At 47.2% G+C, this 21,290-nt stretch overlaps 1 protein-coding gene across 6 annotated transcripts; it reads right to left on the minus strand.

Annotated features, from left to right (window-relative positions):
* Positions 1-16: 16 nt before the first annotated feature.
* Positions 17-21,195, minus strand: DPP9 (dipeptidyl peptidase 9). Of its 6 annotated transcripts, none has more exons than XM_054181842.1 (22): positions 21,048-21,195; positions 18,987-19,074; positions 15,887-15,989; positions 15,736-15,790; positions 12,917-13,029; positions 11,691-11,864; positions 11,300-11,468; positions 11,024-11,137; positions 10,595-10,723; positions 10,028-10,089; positions 9,392-9,492; positions 7,766-7,943; positions 6,807-6,972; positions 6,619-6,698; positions 4,957-5,109; positions 4,606-4,741; positions 3,751-3,896; positions 3,306-3,452; positions 2,998-3,150; positions 2,308-2,450; positions 1,865-1,976; positions 17-1,368 (listed from the first exon to the last, which is right to left on the minus strand). In XM_054181842.1, the coding sequence occupies exons 2-22, from the start codon at positions 19,040-19,042 to the stop codon at positions 1,276-1,278; spliced, it is 2,583 nt and encodes an 860-aa protein (XP_054037817.1). In that variant the 5' UTR covers positions 19,043-19,074; positions 21,048-21,195; the 3' UTR covers positions 17-1,275. The 6 variants fall into 6 exon arrangements, with proteins under 6 accessions (XP_054037817.1, XP_054037815.1, XP_054037819.1 ...); XM_054181840.1 differs by having other exon boundaries at positions 12,917-13,054; positions 15,656-15,790; XM_054181844.1 differs by lacking the exon at positions 15,736-15,790 and having other exon boundaries at positions 12,917-13,054.
* Positions 21,196-21,290: the final 95 nt, after the last annotated feature.

Genomic DNA, 21,290 nt, shown 5'->3' on the forward strand with positions numbered 1-21,290 from the left:
AATGCCAGCCAGCATCTCTCTTTCCAACATTTTAATGAGTCGCTACATCTTACACTCATAATTATAAAAGAATAAGAATCCATAAAAATATTTTCTTTTTATAATACGCACTTAAAACACTCCAGGGCAAGTCAACGTGGTTCATTTGGGTGGGGTTTTGTTGTTGTTGTTTTTTTTTTTTTTTTCCTATTTGCCCCTGGCAGAACCCTTGGCTTGAGGGGGGTATGTGCTCCCCTGAGGTGCGATTGCTCAATTCCCCCCTCCCCAGAACTGCAGTTCCTGTTGACCAGGTAAATAAAAACCAGAAGAGAGCATTTGCTGAGTAGATGGGCAAGAGGAACAGTCACTGACCCGCAGAGAACTGAAGCACGGCCAATTTCAGTGCACATCTGAAAGCTCGGGGTGTCGGGGAAGGTGGGATCAGGAGGCAGCACAGAGAACGGAGGGAGGGAGGATTTGCATAAATATCATCCATCTCGCGTTGCAAAAACCCAAATGCTGCTGTGGTCTCTGGAGAGATGATCTCTGGTTGTAGCCAGCTGCTTCAGCTGCCGCGCTACCTGTTGGCACAACTCTGCTTGTGAGCGGCCATTAGAGAAAGGTATCAGAGGACGCCGTTACCGACCCCAGCCACTTCCTCCATCTGCTCGGCAAAATTAAACTGAAAAATAGAAAAGACTAGTGTTGCATGCTTCTAGTAGAGCTCTCTTCACATCCCGGGGCTCCACGTTGTCGCAGCAGGGCCAGGACACAGCAGCAGATCAGCTCCCCGGGGCTTAACGACAGGTAGTTCTCTCTTCCCTCCCACTCCTGGCTTAAGGCAGCTTGCTGCTTCGGCTCTTCCCTTTCCAACACAGGCACTGAGTTCTTGCAGGTAAGAGTATGGGGACCGCAGAGGTGCAGTGGAAGGGGAAAAGGGTGGGGGAGAGAGAGATGGACACAAACCTCAGCCTCAGGAGACAGACCACCGTCCATTGATTCCCAGGATAGAGGGAGTAGCAGCAAAAAAAGCATTAACAGCCAGGCTGGAGGAGAGGAACAGGACGAGCAGCCGAGCAGGGGCAGAGCTCCAGCTTGGAAAGTGAAAGAAGGTGGCACTGTCCAAAGGGAAGGTGCCCTCTGGCCTCCCCCGGGCGCGGGGGGGACACCCAGCCCGGACTGGGGCACTCAGCCATTTGTGCTCTGGGTGCGACGGCTGTCGGGGGAGGCGGTAGTGGCAGGGCACGGGAGGGGGAAGGTAAGCTGTCAGTGTCCAGTTTGCAGAGGCTTGTGCTCTCAGAGGTATTCTTGTAGAAAGTGCAGCAACGTGATTTCATAGTGCTCTCCTGACTCAGGGCACCGAATACTGTGTCTCTCATTGGGGTAGATCTGTGCAGAAGCAAAGAAACGGGGCAGTCAGCCAGGAGCAGCTCCCTCAGCACGGACAACGCTCCCTCACATCAGCCCTTTTCCCCTCAACCCAGTCTCCATCGGGACAAATTGGTGGTGCCAGGGAATGTCGAAAGCACCAGCCCCCCTCCCTCATTGCGCTAGCGTGTGCTGCTAGTCCGCTCGGCAAGCAGGCCACCTCTGCTGCCACCAGCCAGGGGAGACAGCACAGTTCAGCCGAGAAGGAAAGTTCCAGGCCTGAGGGCAGGAGCCCTGTTTGCAAATGCTTTTAGACACAGGCCACATCTGCCAGCAACGAAATAGCCACAGTGCCACCTCCCGGCCATCTCTCGGAGTCAAGCTAGACATTCACTGTCATCTACATTGCAGCAAGATGTGGCAGCATCCGCCTCCACCTTCTCCAGAACACACAGAAGAAAACTTTTTCTCTTTCCAGATTTAAGGGACTTTCCCACTTCCCTCTTGTTCTTCCTACCTGCAGCTGGTAAGGTTTTCCAGCCCGGATTAGCTGCGACACCAGGAAGTTGGTGTGAAAAAAGTGCACATTTTCATCCAAAAAGCCATGGAGGATCAGCAAACGATTTGGCCTGGAAGTGGGATGAGAGACGGGATGAGAAACCACACAATAAGCTCTGCAGTGGGTCTGAGCACAGAGCTGCCAGTCAGCAAGCCCAAACCGAGCAATGACAAGCAGTTAGAATAACGTAGGGCCACGGATGTGGTCCTCAACTCCTCCCTGGCAAAGGAGGATGGGGGCACAATGCCCCAGCTTGCTGCAGAAGGCAGCAACCAGCCCCGTGAGTTAAACGGGATGAGAATCCATCCATTCTTTTGAGATTCCGCAGAGGTGCCACTGGTGGCACCAAGGAGGACCCCGGGGCAGGTTTTTGTCAGATCCCTCAACCCCACGGTACTCACTCATTGGGAAGCTTTTCTACATGTAATGCCACAGAGCCAGCCTCATAACCTTGCTGGTTGTTTTCTGGGATATCCATGTACCGCTCAGTATACCCGGTGTCATATGCCATCCAAACCGTGACAGGAGCACCTGCTATAGCAATCTGCCACACAAATAGGTGGCAGGAGACAGCCTCAATTATCACATGCTAAAAGAGTTCAAGTGTTCCCCATCTTCCTGAAGAGGCAGGAAAAAACAGACTCTGGACTGTTCTGCCACTCAGACCAGGATTCTTCTACAGCAAACCCACAGAAACCCCAGATTCCTCCTCCTGCCATTCCTCTTACAGTCACAACGGGGCTAATTCCTGCATAACAGCACTAAAGGCTTCCCCTTTTTGAGGAAGACTTGTGGAGTGATCCAGAAACTGCACGGGGACTTGGGAAGGGCATTAGGAATAGCGCATCGATTATCTCCCTGGATGCTAGGCTAGGTTTTCCCCTGGCAGCCACTGGGGAACGACCCCACCTCAGAGACCCCATCACCAAGGCTCAGACAGGTACGATCTGTAAGCAGAATGCAGGACGGAGGGACATTTTCACCTGTCCATCAGAAACATCAAGCAAAAAAAAGCCAACTCCAGAGGCCAAGAGTTACAGAAGCTGAGAGAGTTAAGTGTCCCAAGATGACAGCCCCACATCCAGACTCACCTTGAAGACATTGGGTTTACAGATAAGACCCATGAGGGAGAGAAACCCCCCATACGACCAGCCATGTATGGCTACCCGACTCAAGTCGATGAACCCGTATTTTTCTGCTACATAATGTAAACCTTCCACCTGGTCCTCTATCTCCACCTGACCCTAAAAGGCAACAAGGAAGCTCAAGTTAGTGGCTTTCTAAATCTAGAAACTTGAGACAGAAAAGATCAGAGCAACACTCACACAGGAAACATGCAGCCAGGCAGTCTTAGAAAGAACAAATGAGCAGAGATTCATCAACAAAAACAGTACATTACCATTTGGTTTTTCAAAGCCCCTTCAAATTTGAGTCCTCGCTGGCCCGAACCCCTTCCATCAATCACAACCACAGCATAGCCTAGGGACGCTAGTGTGTTTAGCCGTAAGTACTTGATTCCTTTGAAGGAGTTATTCACTAACTGCACCTGCAGGAGGAGGCAAGAAAAGTTTCAGAGCCAAGCAGCTGCCGTCCAGTACCTTCCTCTATCTGTCCCACTGTGTAGGACCCTGAGCTGAACAGCAGGCACTAACAGCACTATCAGAGCCATGCAAATCAGACTAAATGCTGGAAAAATCATTGGAGGTTTGAAGCAGAGGTCAGAACAGAGGTCCAGTGCTCACTGCTAACCAAAGAATAAGTCCTTATGCATGACCAAGCTGCACAGAGCTCTGCCCTGGGCACCAACCCCATGCCTGAAACCAGCAGTTAATCTGGATTATTACCTGAGGGCCTCCATATACAAAGAGCACCGTGGGATGCTTCTTCCCAGGCTGGACATCGTGAGGTTTGTAAACCATTCCATAGAGCTCCACATCTGACTGGGTGCGGAAGTGAAAGATCTCAGGTGGGATGTAATCTGGGGGACAACCTGCAGAAGGAAGTTCAGACAGCAGCAATGCAGTAACTGGCAGCAGGCTCTGCCTCCTACCGGGCCTGAACAATCTCGTTCTGTTCAAACTTGACCCCAGTCAGGGCTTCTTCAATACCAAGCTGTATCAAGCCTCAGTAATGCCTCTCAGAGAAGCCTCTCGCTGGGAAACGAACAGCCTCTATCCGCCTGCATAGGGCAATAGGCCACATAAAGAGTGAAGGGATCACACAAGAACACATCATCAGCTGGGTATCATCACACAAGGCACGCTGTGCCACAACGGCAAGACGTGGAAGTTTAAAAACAGGGATGGGTGAAACGGTAAAAACATTTGCAGGAGGGATTCAGGTGCTGCTGTGAGCTTTATCTAAACCTTTACGGCCTACAGCCTTAGAATGAAGCAGCCACTGCATCCCAGGTGCTTGCCCCTTCCCTCTTCATGAATAAAGAAACACCTAAAACCACAGACATCTAAGCCCTGCATCCTGGAGCGCATCAAGGCATGAAATAGTAACATCTTAAAAGCCCATATACCATTTCCTGGATGAGCTACCCACTAACGATATCTCCCCCCTAAGATAACACAATTCATTTTCCCTCAGAGGGAAGTTACTTGGGCCACTTCCCTCTCCATCACCTTTGGCTACCACTAGCAGGAAGAGCATCACAGACACAACCTAGAATTGACACGTTCCATGGGACTTACTGGCTGCCTCCATCATGCTAGCCCAAAACTTGGGCTGCTTGTGGAGCGGGTCATCGTCGGAGCCACTGAGCTTGTAGACGTGCACACAAGGCGGAGTGCTCACGCTGCTGTAGTGGCTGATGAACATGTCAAAGTTCTACAGACGGGAGAGAGAAGAGTTAGGGGAACACGGGCTCTCATTTCCCACTTCTAATCTCCTCCATGCAGTTCTCAGACAAAAGCTCCCACATCGCAAGCACCCAAGACAAGGAGCCCTCAAGACTCATTACTGGTCATGATTCATTACCATTCCTAGTTAGGATCCCTGTCAGTCAGGAGACGAGGGTGTCTTGTATCTAAGAAATGACAAACCTGGCTCATTGAACAGCTGTGGGAGAAGCCCGGAGTGGTGAGTCGCACAATTTCTCCAGGGAACTCATAGCTGACTACGTAGAGATGGTGCTCCAAGGGGGTGTCCTTTGTGCCTTGGAAATACACCAACTTCGTAGCCTCATTGACCCAGATCTATGTGGAGAAGAGAGGGCTCAGCGACAGCAAGATGACAACTACTGCTCCTTTGCCAGTTCAAACAGTCTGGCTCGAGGCAGAGTCAGCTTAACACACAAATAGACCGTGACAGACTGCTCACGGCATCAGGGACCGTACACAATGCCTGTTGATACGACAGGCTGGAGTACACATACGCAGCACGTATGGAGAACCGCATACAGTCCAATGAAGTAACGAAATGCAGTCAGTCAGCTTTTTTTAAAAGACTCAAAAGTATTTGCTTACTAATGAGCATAAAAAGTTGGGCGCTGTTCCCCATAGGTGAAACTAGGAAGATTCTGTGCTTAAATACGGCATCTTCCCATAGACTGTCTGGATTACAAGGGTATATGCGTATTTTTTCCAGCAATCATGACAATGAATTCCCATCTGTGGAAGGATCAGTCTAATAGCACCAAACTTCAAGCCACATTAAAATACGTTTTTAATGTCCACAAAAGCTGTTTCTAAAAACCACCTGGCCAGACAGGAATAGTGACTACAGCTTTTAAATGCTGCATTGATCCAGCAACAGTAACTGAACTGTTTTCCACCTTACAGTTTCCAAATGCTATTTCTGTCTAACCCACTGTTTGAAGACCACAGTGGACAGCAAAGGGAAAAAAATATCCAACTCAATTGGCCAGGAAAACCGGGCAGAGCCCTGTGGAGCAACAAATGCATAAAAATAATTGCTGCTAACACAATTTTAGCCATAACATATGCAGGGAAGAGCCGTCGCCAAAATCAACAGCATGTACAGTGAGAATCCACATGGGGAGGGACAGCAGGTTAATTGCAGATTGAGGAAAAGCAGCAGAAACCAAATGCATGGAGCTGCAGGCCTCTTTAAAAGCGAGAAGTGAAAATCCAGATTAATTGGAAATGAACAGACAAGGTCTTTATTTTGACAGAAATCATCTGGGAGCATTAAAGATCAGACTCGGAGTTAATTCCTGAAGCAAAAATGGAACTAGGTTTCTACAAGATTAATAAAAATTCATTTCTGGTTATTCTGCAACCAATAACAGATACAGTTTCTCTGTATTCTAAATTGCTTTATACTCCCTAGCTGCCTTCTTCCTAAAGGCTCTACTGAGGAATCAGCTGGAGACCAAGAGTTCGCTCTAAGCACTGGACATAATTCCAGTTCACCAGTACTCACTGGGGTTAAAATGCTTCGGCAAAGGCAGCAATCCCAAGCTTCTCCACAAAACAGTTCTTTGTTGCTCTTGAACCTCAGACTTGTGTCCTTTTTTATGGCCTGACTGACTCATGGGATTTACCTAAGGAGCAATCTGAAGTCTGATTAAAAAGGCAATCAGTTCAATGTGCCCTGGACTACAGCACTTCTGGGGAAAGCCGAGGCAGCAATAAAGAGAGAAACAAAATGAAGCTTAAGTAGTTCTAGCTGGTCCCAGGCGTAACAGAGGGCAGACAATGCAGAGCTGTAACACTGCAAGAGAAAATAAAAATAACCACTACCTTCGATCCATGCCTCGCCAACACCTCCCATTCCCCACCAGTCAGGGCAATCTCCTCTTTGATAGGACATTTGAAATCATCTAGAAGAAAGAACATGAGAATAAGTCACTGTTTTCCCAAAAAGACAACACAAGCAAATCAGAGAGGGAACTCCCAAAGCTGAAATGCCGACAAAGTGCAGCTCTTACCCTCGCTGTGGACATATGGCTGCGCCCAGTCATAGCTGCCTTGTTTTAGGACCGCCGTGACTCTGTACAGGTGACAGAAACCTGTTTTGCATTCGTTGGCTCGGATAAAGCAGAGTTCTTCCTCCTCTCCCTCCGGTTGGATGAAAGGATAAAAGATATCATGAACCTGTCACACAAGGCAAAAGACCCATGAGTGATCTATCTGAGATAGCAGAGACATAGCCAAGGGAGTCCGTGCTAAGCTACTGGGCTTCCAAAGGAAAGAGGAGGGGGAGAAATATCTCAGATGAGCAGCTAGTGGGAAAAAGCCATTCCATACTTTCCTATCACCAGAAAGAAACTCTGGGCCCATGTAGAAGACCACGTGCTCTGGGCTTTCCATGGCTACCACTGAAACCAGCACCAGTTTGCCTCCGAGCTAGACATTTCAGCTATGCAAGTCCCACAAGGTGGTTGCTAATCCAACACCTTCGGAATGCCACAGTGTGAACTCCAGGCCCATTTGTCACTTCTGTATGAAGATGCTTAATCTCAGAGGCTGAAGTTTATTCCCTGTCCCCTATGTCCATTGCCTACCGAAATAAGTACCAAAAATTCCAGGGATTACGGTTGTTTATGCCTCAAGAAGCCATTTAATCTTGTAATAAAATACCCCCAGAAGAATGGCAGTGATACATCCAAAAGTATCAGCGTTTACCAAGACTGTTAGCAAGAATTAAATGAACAGCTCCAACTACAAGGAGATGGCAGGATCCTCGTCTCTTCCCGTGCTGACTGCACAAAAGCCCTTCTCATGGCTTTGTCAAACTCCCTGAATTAGCATCAAATCTGGCACTACTGAGTAGCAAAGTGGTTTGCCAGAGCATGGACTAAACTGAACACACAGCCAACACAAAAATGGTTAACTACGGGGGAGGAAGGGGCAGCCTGTGTTCTCTTCCCGGCCCCGAGCCTCTTACATTTATCCACACATCAGTGGTTTCTTCATAGATCACAAATGGCTGGACATTTTCTGGCACAGTTTTGGCAAATTCAGCACGCTGCTCCTCATTTTCTGGGACTGGAATAAAGAGTGCTGGAGGCAAAAGGATTAGCTGCAGCCGCTGCTGAGGTCTGTCTAGGAACATAGCCCAGGCGCTGGGGAAAGAAGTTGGGGGTGAATGTCAGTACCACAAAATAGATGTCCCTTTCTAACACTCAGAACATGCAACCCTTTTTCCCCCTGCTGGCAGAAAGGACTTCGGCATCTGAATGCAAAGCTTTTCTCATCTTTGCTGCTTTCTAATCTCCTGGAAGCTTTGCCAACAAACACGTTATTGCCAGACATCTCTGGTATTTCACAGGTGCATCGGTCAGACGAGATGTCTGACAGATTTGCCAGAGTGTCTGTTCCAAGGGAGCACCGCGAACAGGGCCCTGTCTCCAGAAGGTAACTCTTCCTTGGACAGCCCCTCCATCAGGAAGCACTATTCATTTTTCTAGCAAGCTCCTAATGAGCTAAAGTGATTACTCTTAAAGCGATCCACTTGTAGCTTCCTCATTGCACGCTGCACTAGCAGGGAAAGGCACAGACCTAAGACAACTGCCAAGAGAAGGAGTCGCTTCAGTCTCAGCCTTGTTCCTCTCCGAGGAGAGTCATTTGAAGCCGTGCTGCACTGCAGGCCTCTCAACATGACAGATGGCAAGCCACCGCTGCATAGTGCGACTACCCCATGGCCTGGAAGTGCATCAAGGGAAGTTTCATCATTAAGACAGACTTTCAAAAGATCCGGTTCTCCCTAGCATCCCAGTGACCATGGATTTCCTGAACTGATGTATTCAGCACATTTAGATAAGTTCTGGTGCAGAACACACGAATCACCTACGGGATTGCCTTCTGTAAAGCTGTACGAATTTAGTCCAGAGCAGAAAATTAATGACGAGTTACAGAATGCGCTCTTCAAAGACAGCTAAGTCGCCTTAACTTGATCTGGACAGAAACTAGTTAACAGTCAAGTAAGATTTGAGGGGAAAAAATGAAGAGCTTTAAAATTTCAAACCAGGCAGGCTGGTGTGAATTCTGTAACTCTTCAGGCAAGGCTGGCGAGCACAATACTGCGTATCGCATTTGGTGTGATAGCGTGCTCTGGGAGCACACCACTCACAGGGCAATCTTTCCCCTTGAACACACTGCAAGAAGGGCTGAGCACCACACAAACTGCCCACTTCCCCAGGATACGTTTGGCATTGATCAAACTGGACCAATGAACACTGATAAAACTGCTTATAGTACACTCATTTTCAGCAGGAAGCATATTGTACTTGCGTTAAACATCTTCAACTCAAAAGAATAGGACTGCCCACTTAAGATATCAATGTCATTTAACTTTGTGGTTGTGACTTAAACCCCGCAGCTTGTCACTCTGGTCTACATTTGATTAATTCCTACTTTTAGGATGATATAACACTGAAGAAGCCAGATACTCATGTGCCATTTCTGGCACTCATCTCTTTAAAACCAGGTCATGACTACAACACAAAGCACGTTGAGGGCCTGCAATAGTTCAGCTAGCCCTTGTGAGCGTTTGGAAGAAAAACTTATGTACTATTTGCCATCCCGGGTCCATCCAGCACGGGCAATGTACTCCACAGTCGGAAACAATGCGGCAAATGGTTGCACCAGCTCCTTGTCCTGAGCACACACGATCTGCAGCAAAAGGAAGGTCCAATATGAAATCAGACTGCCACCAGACCTCCTTACCTCCTCCTAGGGGAGCTCAGTGAAATGGGAGAATATGGAAGTTTAACTATTGGCATCAGCAAGGGTCAGGCCAGGAGAAGCGAGCCTTTCTACAAATGGCAGGAAGAGAAGGGCAAATCAAGCTTCCAAGCAAAATGATTCTGGCATTTGGCCACAGAACAGGACAGAGACAGGGACTGAAGCCCAGGATTAGATGAGGCTTCAACCCTCCTGCTCTGCTATTGACATTGTGGTACGCCAAGCTAACCCTACTTGTCGCTTCCCTCCCCTCTCCCAGCTGCCTCTCCACCAGAACTCTTCAGCATTTTAAAGATCTTTCTGCTTCTTGGACAAGCACATTATAGAATCGGGTGTTATCAGAGGATGAAAACAAAGGCTAACACTACCTAGGATTCCTTAGTGACCTTGTCTGAACTCTAGGGAGCTTCAGAAGCAGTCAACCCTCCTGTGCAATATCCCATTCTGAGTCATTATCACTTACCTTACCCTTACTGTCCGTTTTAAACTCTGCCAGCTTTAATGTAATCTTGGGGTTTTTGCTGCCTGCAGAGGAGGAGTGAGAGAACACCAAGATGATCAACCCGAACACCCCATGGTTATACACAAGTTCTAGACAAGAACTGACTCTGGTCCTACTAAAATAGCACTGTGTGAATGTACAAATACCAAATTATGTATGCAGGCAGACATCACTGTAATCGCAAGAGTAACTTTGGGTATGGGAAAAGTTTGTTTTCACCTTGCCTGGTTGGCTGTGCGTGTTCTCAGGAGGGAGAAGAAAGATGGCATTCAAAATGTATTCCACAATACACCACCAGATATATTCCATTTTCTCAGCAATCCTTTCATTTAAGCTGAACTTTAAATCCCATTCCTTTCTTGCAGTAGATTTTGGGCTCAGAGACTCAATTAGGCCTCAACATTTACAACCAGCTTCTACATCGCAGTAAGTACCCAGATTAATCATGCAAACTTTATAGCACAAATCCACTGCTGCTGCCAGCAGGAGTCAAGAGTTGCATTAGCAGCCCCGTGGTATTTCACTTACCTGTTCTGGGGTACCGATAGGAGTCTGTTTTTCTCTCCTCCAAGGCAGGTGAAGGAACGTGAATTATCTCCACCTCTGACTCATCCACTTCCTCATACAAGATCCGCAGTGTTTTTAAATCCTCTGCACCTAGGAACAGACAGTAAGCATGTTTGCTGCAGTGTTTTCCAGCTGTTTCTGACTTGCCTGGAGCACTGCTGCAGTACTCTGATACAGAGCGTACATCTCCTGCACAGCCACAGCTCCTAGTGACGACCCACGAATACTCCTCAGAGCAAAACACTCTAACCCCTCTGTGTTTTCTTGCTTCAGGTGGCCACCCCAGAAACAGACCAAACCCAGGCCAAAGGAAAACCTTGCTCAAAATATCATTCATAGCAGGGGCCAGCAGCAGTTCCAGCGTCTGAATTTGCTAAGCAGAACACTGACCTTCTGTGGAAGCTGTGGGACACCACCAATAGCCTGTGAACCGATCAAACTCCTCCTGAATGACAAAAGTGGCTACACCAGCAGACTTGGGGTCATCAAGGACATTCGATAAGCCTAGAGAGGAACAAAGAAGAGACCGCATTTACATCTCCTTGGAAAAAGTTGATCCAAAAGAAGAATGTACTTGTAAGAAATAAGCCACGAAGACATGAGCCCTTCCATCCCAAATTTGTGAGATGGAATTTCCTTTTGAATCTGGCAAGAAGCACCAGTTACCTTTATGGCAGTACGTCATCCGCTTCTCTTCTCCTGTCTCTATATTTGCTACCCATAGATCATTGTTATTAATGAACGAAAAGAAGGCAGGGTCGGCAGGGCAGATCTTAGGATCCATTCGTGGCCCTGTGCACTGAGTCTTGATCTCCAGAGGCTTCATTGGAGACACCTACAGCAACAGACAAACAGCTCTGTATCAAATCAGCTCCAGCTTCACATTTAAAGGCCTAAACCAGAGATACAGTACAGTCCATGAAATGATGGCAAACATAGCCCTGACAGGACACAAGAGAAATAACCATAACCAAACAGATGGAGACGCGCAGCCATCTCCAGCCAAAACCATTAAGTCTGTTTCAGTTGATATTCATAAAATCACTAGCAGACTTACCATGAAACCATTCTTGCCCCCATCTCGACAATGAAAGAGGCTGTTGCTGGCCTGGAAGAGGAACAGGCCACTCTCGCTGTGGAAATCATAAGAGGTTATACCAAAGACACCAAGTCGCTTGCGTTCCCTCAAGAGTTCCTCTTCTCTAGAATACATCCCATGATGAGGAGTTGCCTAGTATTGAAGGAAAGGAAAATCTGAAAGAATCTGCAAGGAAAAAAAACCTTTCACAGAACAGAAATGCTCCAAGACTGGCACCAGCTAGTCTGTGAATGCCCAAAATACAGTATACCATCCAAAAACCATCAGCGGTCTTACCACACAGGTCCATAACTGCTGTACTCTAGGCTACAGGGGTGGCCCAGGAGGACTAAACCAACCTCATGCCCCAAAGTTCCCTCTACATAAAAGGGAAGAATTGTTAATCTGTCATTTCTGCAGTTGTCACTTCAGCATGAACTGAGGACAGCTGCACTTGCTCTGCTTATGCAAATCAGATGTAACCAATTAACTTAATGACATTATCTACAGCCTTCACAAACAGTTTCCATGTCAGACACTGCAAACAAAAGCTCTTCCGGGGATCTTGAATTACCCTGAAGGGGACTAGCATTCCAAATGGGGTCAAGACAGATAAATTCTTTTCCACCAAGAACCTTCTTAGCAGGAAAGAAAGACAAACTTTCTTCATCAGTGCTGATAGCGACAAAGGACACTGAGATACTGAAATAAGGGAGGGGAAAATTCACCTCCTTTCTGATTCACTCGCAATAGAACGTAGCGCAGAAGCAGCAGGTTAAATTCAACTTTCCCGACTTCCCTAAAAGCAGGAAAGACGACAGACAGGTGTTCCACCGAGCACATCAACAAGCATGGCAAAAGCTCAGACAAGATATCCAGAACAAAGGTGCACTGTCCTGATAGTTTATAATCCGAGGCAGGCTACATGCTAGTTCAGAGAGTCCTCTTTGCTGGGTCAGCCCTTCGCTTGCCACATCAACTGCTGTTGTGTGCTCACTGCCAGCTTCATTGCACACAAGTGGCTATCTTGTATTCTGAAGCAAAGCACCTCTCGATACAACATACCGATACCATTCTCCGTGTCTTATACGCTGCCACGCTGTTATCTCTACTGTTTAGCAGAGCAGTACCCACCGTATCAGCCCCATGGCGTCAGCCAGTTTCCCCAAGCATTGTCAAACCAGGCTCTTCACACTTCGGCTTACCTGAAAGTGATCCAGCATCTGTTTCCATGACAAGAGTAGCAAGGCCTCCTTCCGTACCTTTTTGGGAATCTCTGAGTAAAGAAGGGAATTCTCTCGGCTGCCATATGGCATTCCTATTAGGAGGACAAAAGCATCATCCTACTTAAGATTAGTTAGCCAGGACAAAGAGGACGAAGCGCAAATTGAACAAAAAGTCTGATAACAAGAGGGGTTGGGACTGTCCAGAGCCTTCTACCAGCTGTCATTCCCAAGCAGCTGAGTTCAATCAGAGAAAAATACCTAAATTATTTAAATTTAGATATTAATTTATTTAGAAATTTCTCTAAGCAAGATTTAACATTAACCAACCTTTTCAGAATTAGTTACATCCAACTTTCCTCTCCGTGGACTGTTCAACCCACGCCCTAGATCCACTCTGAAAAAGCCACTCCCTGAATGGGTGACTCAACGTTACTCCCCACATCGCTCAGCCAGAATATTGCTACAGGGACCTCATTCAAAAAAAAAAAAGCTTGGAAACTCTAGAGAGACCATTCAAATGTGAAATAGCATTCCATATAGTCAAAAGCCCTTGTCATTTTACATAAGCTTTTACATAAACCATTTTGACTATGGTTATCAAATAAGCTACTGGCCTTCATCCAATTTCCAAAACAACCACAAAAAAAAAAATATCCTGACACAGGATTTTGGCACTTTCAACAAAATCAAAGACCATGAACTTGCCCTCTAGATTTGCTGTAGAGACTTCCCTAGATCAGAATTCCACACATGGAAATGTGTCCTGGTTGTCTACTCTGACCATATTCTGGGCAGAACAGAAAGATTTCTGGGCCAGTTAACCCAGCAGAACAGTTACTTAAAATTAAAACTGAAATATTAATAAGTGCTCAGGAAGCAAAGCAATATGTGAGCATATAATCCTCAGAGATACAGAAACACCAAAGTGCTGAGCATGTGGTGTTTAATGTAAGCAGCATCTGCCATGATACAACATAAAATTCTATGGGGACAGCCCAGGAAATGATTTAAGATGTCTAAATAGAAAAAACTGTAGATAGGAACAAATTACTACATATACACACATTTGACACTCATGCAAATGTGACCTGGACTTCTTTTCTCCTTATTAGTACTTTCTACAATGACCTCAGGCTAACTACAATCAATCAGCATTTACAAGAAAAAATGTTGCCTTCCTCCCCAAAAGACATTATACTTTGCTCACAAGTGAAGAAAAGTATTAAAGTTCTACAGCAAAGTTTTTCGGAATTCTTCATCCTACTCCTCAGCTTACACTCACTACCAGTATTCACATAAAAACTTGAAAATGTTATTTAATGTTGGGATAGTAATAGCATGCTGATGTTAAATGCTCATGAACTGCTGAAATGGATTCTGAGTATTCAACAGCACACGGTATTCAACTCAAAAGATGCTCATTATGGAAAAAGAAAGAATCAGCATTTAGCCTTTATTAGGAATGCCTGAGAAGAGGTACTCTGGTATTACCTGGTGGATACTGATCGTACATGATGGATCAATCTGCTCTATGCCCTGTACATTTCCTTAAGGAAGAAAACACTGAAAAGACACTCGTTTATCTCCATTCCTGGTTCTGGCTCCTGTAAGTCACACCCACACAGGACACCAACCAGATGGCATTTGGTCTGGCTGTCATTTCATATAACAGAAGAAAATTTAAAAACTTTTAAAGTAGCCACTTAGATCCTTAGTTCTTTAGTCATGTAGATCAAAAACTGTATTTCAAGGCCAAGTTGACTTTGATGCATTCAGCTTTAAATCAAGTCTTGCTGTTCAGATTCAACAAGAAAAATATGCTAACTCTGGATACTGCCCTTCACAGCAGCACTTCTGTCATAAGAATGTATGAGGAACTATAACAAATCAAGTCACTGGCACACAGGAGCTGCTTAATGCCAAAACAAATCAGTCCCTCAAATCCAGCATCCTACGTCCTACAGTGACCTACGCTTAACAGCTCCAAAAAGAAAAAAAAAGCAGGGTCACTTCAGGAAAGCAGTTGCTGTATGGAGATGCACATCAGGCAATTTCTGTACTGGCCCAGTAACGATCAGCTCATGCCCCAAAGCATAACAAACTCTTTTTAGTCTATAAAGCTTCCCATGTTACCAACCACAAAATTATCCAGTTACTAAAATCCAACCACTCTGTCACTAATTACATTGTGGCTCCGGCTATAATGAGAGACATGTACAACAAAGCATTCTGCTGTCTCTCAATCCTGCTGTAAGGAAGAGGATTTTTCCCCTGCTCTTGAAAGCATTCTACCTACATGGTACTTAATAAAGCAGGGAGACACCACCACCTTGCCATTAATACCTAGAACTTGCAACATATAGTTAGTAATTACTGACAGCGGATTCCTTGGAAAGTCAGTCTGGTTGATCAATCAAGTAAATTCCATTTCTCCAAAGCTACAGTGGCACAAGATGGTGCTGAGTTTGAGGAACATCCTTTCTCTCGCCCCATCACCTGGGCTGACCTCTGTTGCCAAAGGACACTGCACTCACAGCTCTGTCACCAGGCAGGTCTGGCCAGCCAACGCTTCCCCTAGGAGCTGAAAGCCTGTGGTCAACACGCTTGTCTGGGACTGGAGAGGTCTCTGCTCAGTTCCGGGCTTTGCTATAGATTGAGCGTGCAAACCTTGAGCAGCATTTCTTAATCTCAGTTCCCCCATCTCATAAATGGAGATACCTCGATCCTTTTCCTCGCCTGTTTAGACTGGAAGCTCTCCCGTAACACATTCACACCCGACGTCTGGCACGCTGGCTTACCCAGGTAATAAAGACGATGAGAGTGCGGGCTGGACTCTTCTGTTTTCCGGACAAACTGGAAATCATGGGGAGCTTTGTTCACTATCATGCCCGAATACTTCCTGCTGCTGTGAATAATGTCACGCAGCCCATCCCAAGAATGCTTTTGCACCTGGAATTGGGAAGGCAGATCCTCCATCTCGACCACTTCGGAGCTGTCTGATAGCGCATCCACTGCAGTCATCCTCTCTTCCCCTTCAGAACTGGACAAAAAACTGAGGGAGGAGTTGAGGGAGAGAATTAAGCCTTAAAATCAAGCAGGAGTATTTTGTTGCTCAGAGAAATCTCTAAGCATGCAACAAGCTTAAGAGAACAGGCACTTCTTAAACTGCAGATCCAAGGATTCTCTGCACTCAAAGATTACATTTCAAATGTACATTGACATATTGAAAGGGAAAGTCCATCTCCCATCCCATATTGAGTCCTGTAAATGAAGATATGAACCTCGGAACACTCACTCTCCCAGGACTAGTTCTGGAAATAAGCTGTTAAAGGAAGTACAAGCAGCAAATTCTGGCGGAGAAAACAATCAGCTTGACTCAAAGGAAAACCACCCCAGGAATTTGGATGGATAAGTCATCAAAGCTATGACCTATCGTAAAGGCACACAAACTTCTGCCCTAGAAGACCACAAAAGTGAAGTCCCCTTCCTGCCCTACAGGAAACCCTGCTCATCACTTCAAGAGAGAGATTTAAACCCAAACTCAGCACCTCACTTACCCGAAGAGCTATTGCTGCCAGGAGCGAAGTAGGAGAGATGGCAAAACAGGAAGAAAACAGGGCAATTGTCTTTGCTAACAGCAAGAAGACAGCAGTAACAGACCCTGGTCGTATCCTGCAAAATGTGGCACGCATTCCTCATGCGTTTCCAGGCTAGCAGTTATTGAATGAGAGTCTACAAAAAACGCCTCCACATGCAACTACAGCAAATGTTAATTTGAGGAGAGGTGGACTACCAGACTTGCCCAACGTCAGTGATGTAATCTATTGCAAAGCAGGAATGAGACGAGGACTAGGGAAACCAGTTTCTGTCACCCCATTTGAGAAGCTGGATTTCCCTCCACAAGGACATTTTAGTTGTTTTGGGGGTACCCAGAAAAATATTACAAAGAATATCAGAAGAACTTCAGTTTACTGAAAAATTAGGCCGGAGAAGTTTGCTCCATAGAGACAGAATTGCTACTTTTGACACGGCATCAAGAGCAAACCAGTGACTATGGATTATACCATAAAAGGCCTTGTCCTCAGCAGCCTCAACATTTACATTTTCAAATGAGATGTTTCTTGAATGCCCCCTGTCATTTTGGAGGGTGACCTGCATTCTGACAGGAAAGCAGCTTCAGAGATGAAGGATTAAGCAAGAATTACACATAAACCAGATCTTGAAGACTTCAGCCTCAGTAAGATGCACAATGAGTTCTTTCCCAGCAGAGAGAATCAGAGGAAAGGAGAAGGATGGTTATTTATATCACCACAAGAAAACACTCGCCTCTGCCCGTTTTCTACCGTGGGTATTCTTCAGGAGAACCCCAAGTGTTCCTTGAGGATTCCTCACCAGCTTGCACCTTCTAACAAACTCTCTAAAAGGAAGTTCTCATCTAGTTTGACATCTTATTCAATTATGGCAGGAGATGAGCAAACCTAAACCAAAGTACATCTGGACTTCCTTAAACTACAGGCACATGGTACAAGGGCTGTAAAACCATATCTTCAAACTGTTAAATTCCTAAATTGTACAAAACGTGTGAATAACAACACAAGCACAAGCTTCTGAAATAAATTTGTAGGTACTCCTGGTACCTACTGCCCAGCAGTAAATCCACAGCTTGAAAATGAATAAAGAAGAGCGTTTTCCAATCAAAGCCAGGCAGGAAGCCCAAGTGAAACCACAAAAGAAAACATGACGGGATGTTCTAAGACTGTGAGTGTGTCTGTGGCCTCTACTGCTGATATCCAGGGTCTCCATTACAGCAACTACCATCCCATCTGAAGGCAGAAGTGTTGCCTATCAGAAACACATGACAGAAGACCATAAAACCCCATAAACTGGGTACAATTCTCTCAACCCCATCCCACTGCAGGTCAAGTCAGTCAATTAAAATAATCTGGCTTTGGCTCAAGGTGCCTGACCCTTAGGTTACTCTCACCCAGCTGGTGAAACCGTCTTAGCCAGTCAGCTTGACTCCTCACGAGGGAAAGTTGCACCTTTCAGGGCTCAAAACAGGCCACAAATGTAATACTGGTAAATGTCCCAAACTGAACTGGAGGCTGGACCCCCTTCCAAACTATATTGCCATGATTTTACAATTCACTAGGGAAGTAAAAGGCACAACTTTTAGCATGGTACTGCTCTCATCCTGGTGATTTTGACACTAGAACAGAGCAGAGTAGTGGGACAAGCAAAGCAGCCATCACACGAAGTTATGTCAAAGTGTTGGGAAATACCAGTGTCACAGCTGGAGTCGGGTGGACTCTCACAAAACTTAGGTCCTGACACAATACAGAATAAAAAGGTAAATCCAATTGCTTCATGCACCGCTACAGCCATCTCTTGGAAAAAATGTAGCAAGTATTTGTCAACACCATATATGTAAGTTAACAACTATAACGAGTAACTTATCTAACTGAAATTGCAGAGTGAATACTGGGATTAAATTATTCAAAGGTGAGTTGGATCAAGGCGTCAATTTTAACCATCTTATTCTTAGACAATCTTGAAACTTTGTCATCAATATAGCACATCCGAGACTTACACCTTACTGGAAAAAGCCTGTCCTTTACAGTCCTCACGCTGAGGCGTTGATTTAGATGACTCAGTGTTGTTGCAGAAGCACTGCTAAGCCCACTCCCAAAACTATCTAGCTATCCCTTGAGGTCTTTTTCATGCTTTTCCTGCCTAGCCAGGTTAGATGGGTCAGGCACACATCCACCAAGCCCTCCTTCAGGGAGGACACATCAGTCTGAAGACAAGCAGCAAGCACAGGTGGGACATCAGCACAGGAAAAACATTGTAAAGCCTGGAATTAGCAGTCAGTGAAACAAGTTATCTTCCTGAGTCACTTCCTGACCCACACACTCCAACACTGAGTTCCCCGGCAGAATTATGTACTTGGGATTCTTCAGAAACCTCATTCACTCCAAGAGGTGATTAGTGCTCTGTCCCACACAACCTAAAGGTCAATAAAAGCCCTGGGAGTAACCGGGACACATACCTTCTCCAACTTCCTGCAGTCTCGTTTTCCAGACGAACCCTCTTTATCTTCTGCATTAACTACTCAGCGAGCTGGGCAGGACAGGAAACTAGGGAGGAAGAGGAAAAAAGCAAATTTCATGTCACTGCAGCTTCTCCCGTCATAGAAATACAGCTGTATGAAAGCATCCCCTATAGGACATATTTCCAACTGAGCATGGAGGCACAACCAAAATCCTTGATTTACACTCTACAGTCTAAATCTGTTCTGACAGCACATGCTGGATATTAACAGCCCAGATAAATCTGAAAGAGATTTCTTCACCTGAACAATGGGACTCAGTGAACTCCGTAGCCTTTCTCTTTCTTTCCTACAAAATTCTTCTTAAAATCTGAGAATTCTCAGTACTGATCCTTCCTTTCATTCCCCTCCCAAAATCCTGAAATTCTCAGAAGTATCAGGAACTGAGGACTGAGAAAACAGAGGTCTGGTCCACACACTTAGAGCCAAAAGTCAAACAAAGGACACCATAAGGAGCCAGACAGAGGGTCAGCAGCCCCACTACCAACAGCGTCCCAGTCCCACCTGGGACATAAAACCCACCTTCCAAGCCAGACTCCGCTGCTTCCCTCTGCCTCAGCGGAACCCTGGCTCACCACACAAGCCCATTTTCATGAGCATACGCAGGCACTACCTTCACGATCACCCTCCCTACCCAAGCACACTAAAGTACAAAGATCCTTGTCTCCTCTTCAAGAGGGCTCTGAATCACAGACACACCCGAGACCTGCCACTATCTTTCACCAAGGCCCCTGCACTGCCCAAACAGCCGTTTCTCCACCAAAACCGCACTCACAGAGGATCAGGAGAGACAAAGCATCATAAAGAAGTGCCAGCAGTGAAGTTCCTAAACTGCAGAGCAGAGCAAAGAGGGATGAAGCAGCAGCATCCAGTAATTTAAGGGCAATTTTGGATGCAAGGATGAAGGGCAACAGGAACGATGCTCAGGAATGCTGAGTAACCTGGTCTGATCTCACAGCTGACCCTGCTTTGAGCAGAGGATTGGACTAGAGACATCCTGAGGTCCCTTCCAACCTCGGTTATTCTGTGATTTTAATGATTCAGAGGAACATCTCACCCACATCCCACCCGCTACAGCTCACACAGAGGAAAGGGACAATAACATCCTCCAATGCTGAACCCAGAGAAAAAGAAACTGAACAAAACAGACAGGAGAGATCAGAAACCCAACATGAATCACGATACTCGTTTGTCAGCGAGACCCCGAGGGGCCTGCTGGTGCATTCAGGAAGAGCCAAAGCAACACAGTCACCTACAGAGGCCCTTACAAACGTGTCCCTGTCATGGCCAGGAGCTTTAAGACCTCCTTCTCCAAAAATAAAAGCAACTGAGGGTGGAATAAACCGGTGGGGGTTTCTTTACAGAGGAACGAGCTGCGGTGGAGACTGCCAGCAGCCCTCGTCGATCTCTGCAGCCGTGAGAGAAAGCCCTGACAGAGAGCTGATGCCCTTGCTGGGGCAGGGGAAGGCCATGGGTTAGTGGGAGAAGGGGGGGAGGCCCAGGGGACGGAGCCCCCTGTGTCCCCCTCAACCTCCCTGTGCTGCTCGAGGCAGCTCTTTCCCTGTGGAAAAAGAGGAGCAAGCAGATTCTCACACACCCGGGGAGAGCAGAGGCAGCTGGGGGGGCAAACACAGCCCACACCCTCCCCAGGGCGTCCCGCCCCATCACCCCATCCCTAGGGGGGGCATGTTGCGGTGGGGGGCGGGGGGGGGAAATACAAACCACTGCCTCAGGGCCAGGGGTGCTCCCACGCGTGGAGGGCAAAGCGTGTGAGAACAATCCCTCGACCCCTCCCCGGGCAAGGGGTGGCCGCTCCCCACACCCCGGAGGGGACACAAGTCACGGAGGACACACACACACACAAATACAGCCCCCCCGCTCCTAAGGCGCCCCCCAGCCCAGGGGAGGGGGGAAACTCTCCTTCCTCGCCCCCCCAGGCCGGGCCCTACTCGCACCGTGGGGGGGGGACCCCGAGAGCTAACCTCCACCTTCCTCACTCACCCCGGGGCGCGGCGACCTCCCCCTGAGGGGCGGGGGGGCGGCTCCTCTGCGGGGGGGGCGGCGGCGGCTCCGTCAGTCCCGCTCCATGTCCCGGACACTGGGGCAGCCCCGGAAACGGGGCGGGAGGGGAGGGGGGAAACGAGGGGGGGCGGCGGCCTGCCACAGCGCGACCTTTCACCCGGCGGCGGAAGTGGCGGGAGCGCGCGGGGCGGGAGGGCGGGAGCGCGCAGGCGATGGGGGGAA

Source organism: Rissa tridactyla, chromosome 22 (genome assembly GCF_028500815.1).
Source record: "Rissa tridactyla isolate bRisTri1 chromosome 22, bRisTri1.patW.cur.20221130, whole genome shotgun sequence".
NCBI classification, from domain to species: Eukaryota; Metazoa; Chordata; class Aves; order Charadriiformes; family Laridae; genus Rissa; species Rissa tridactyla.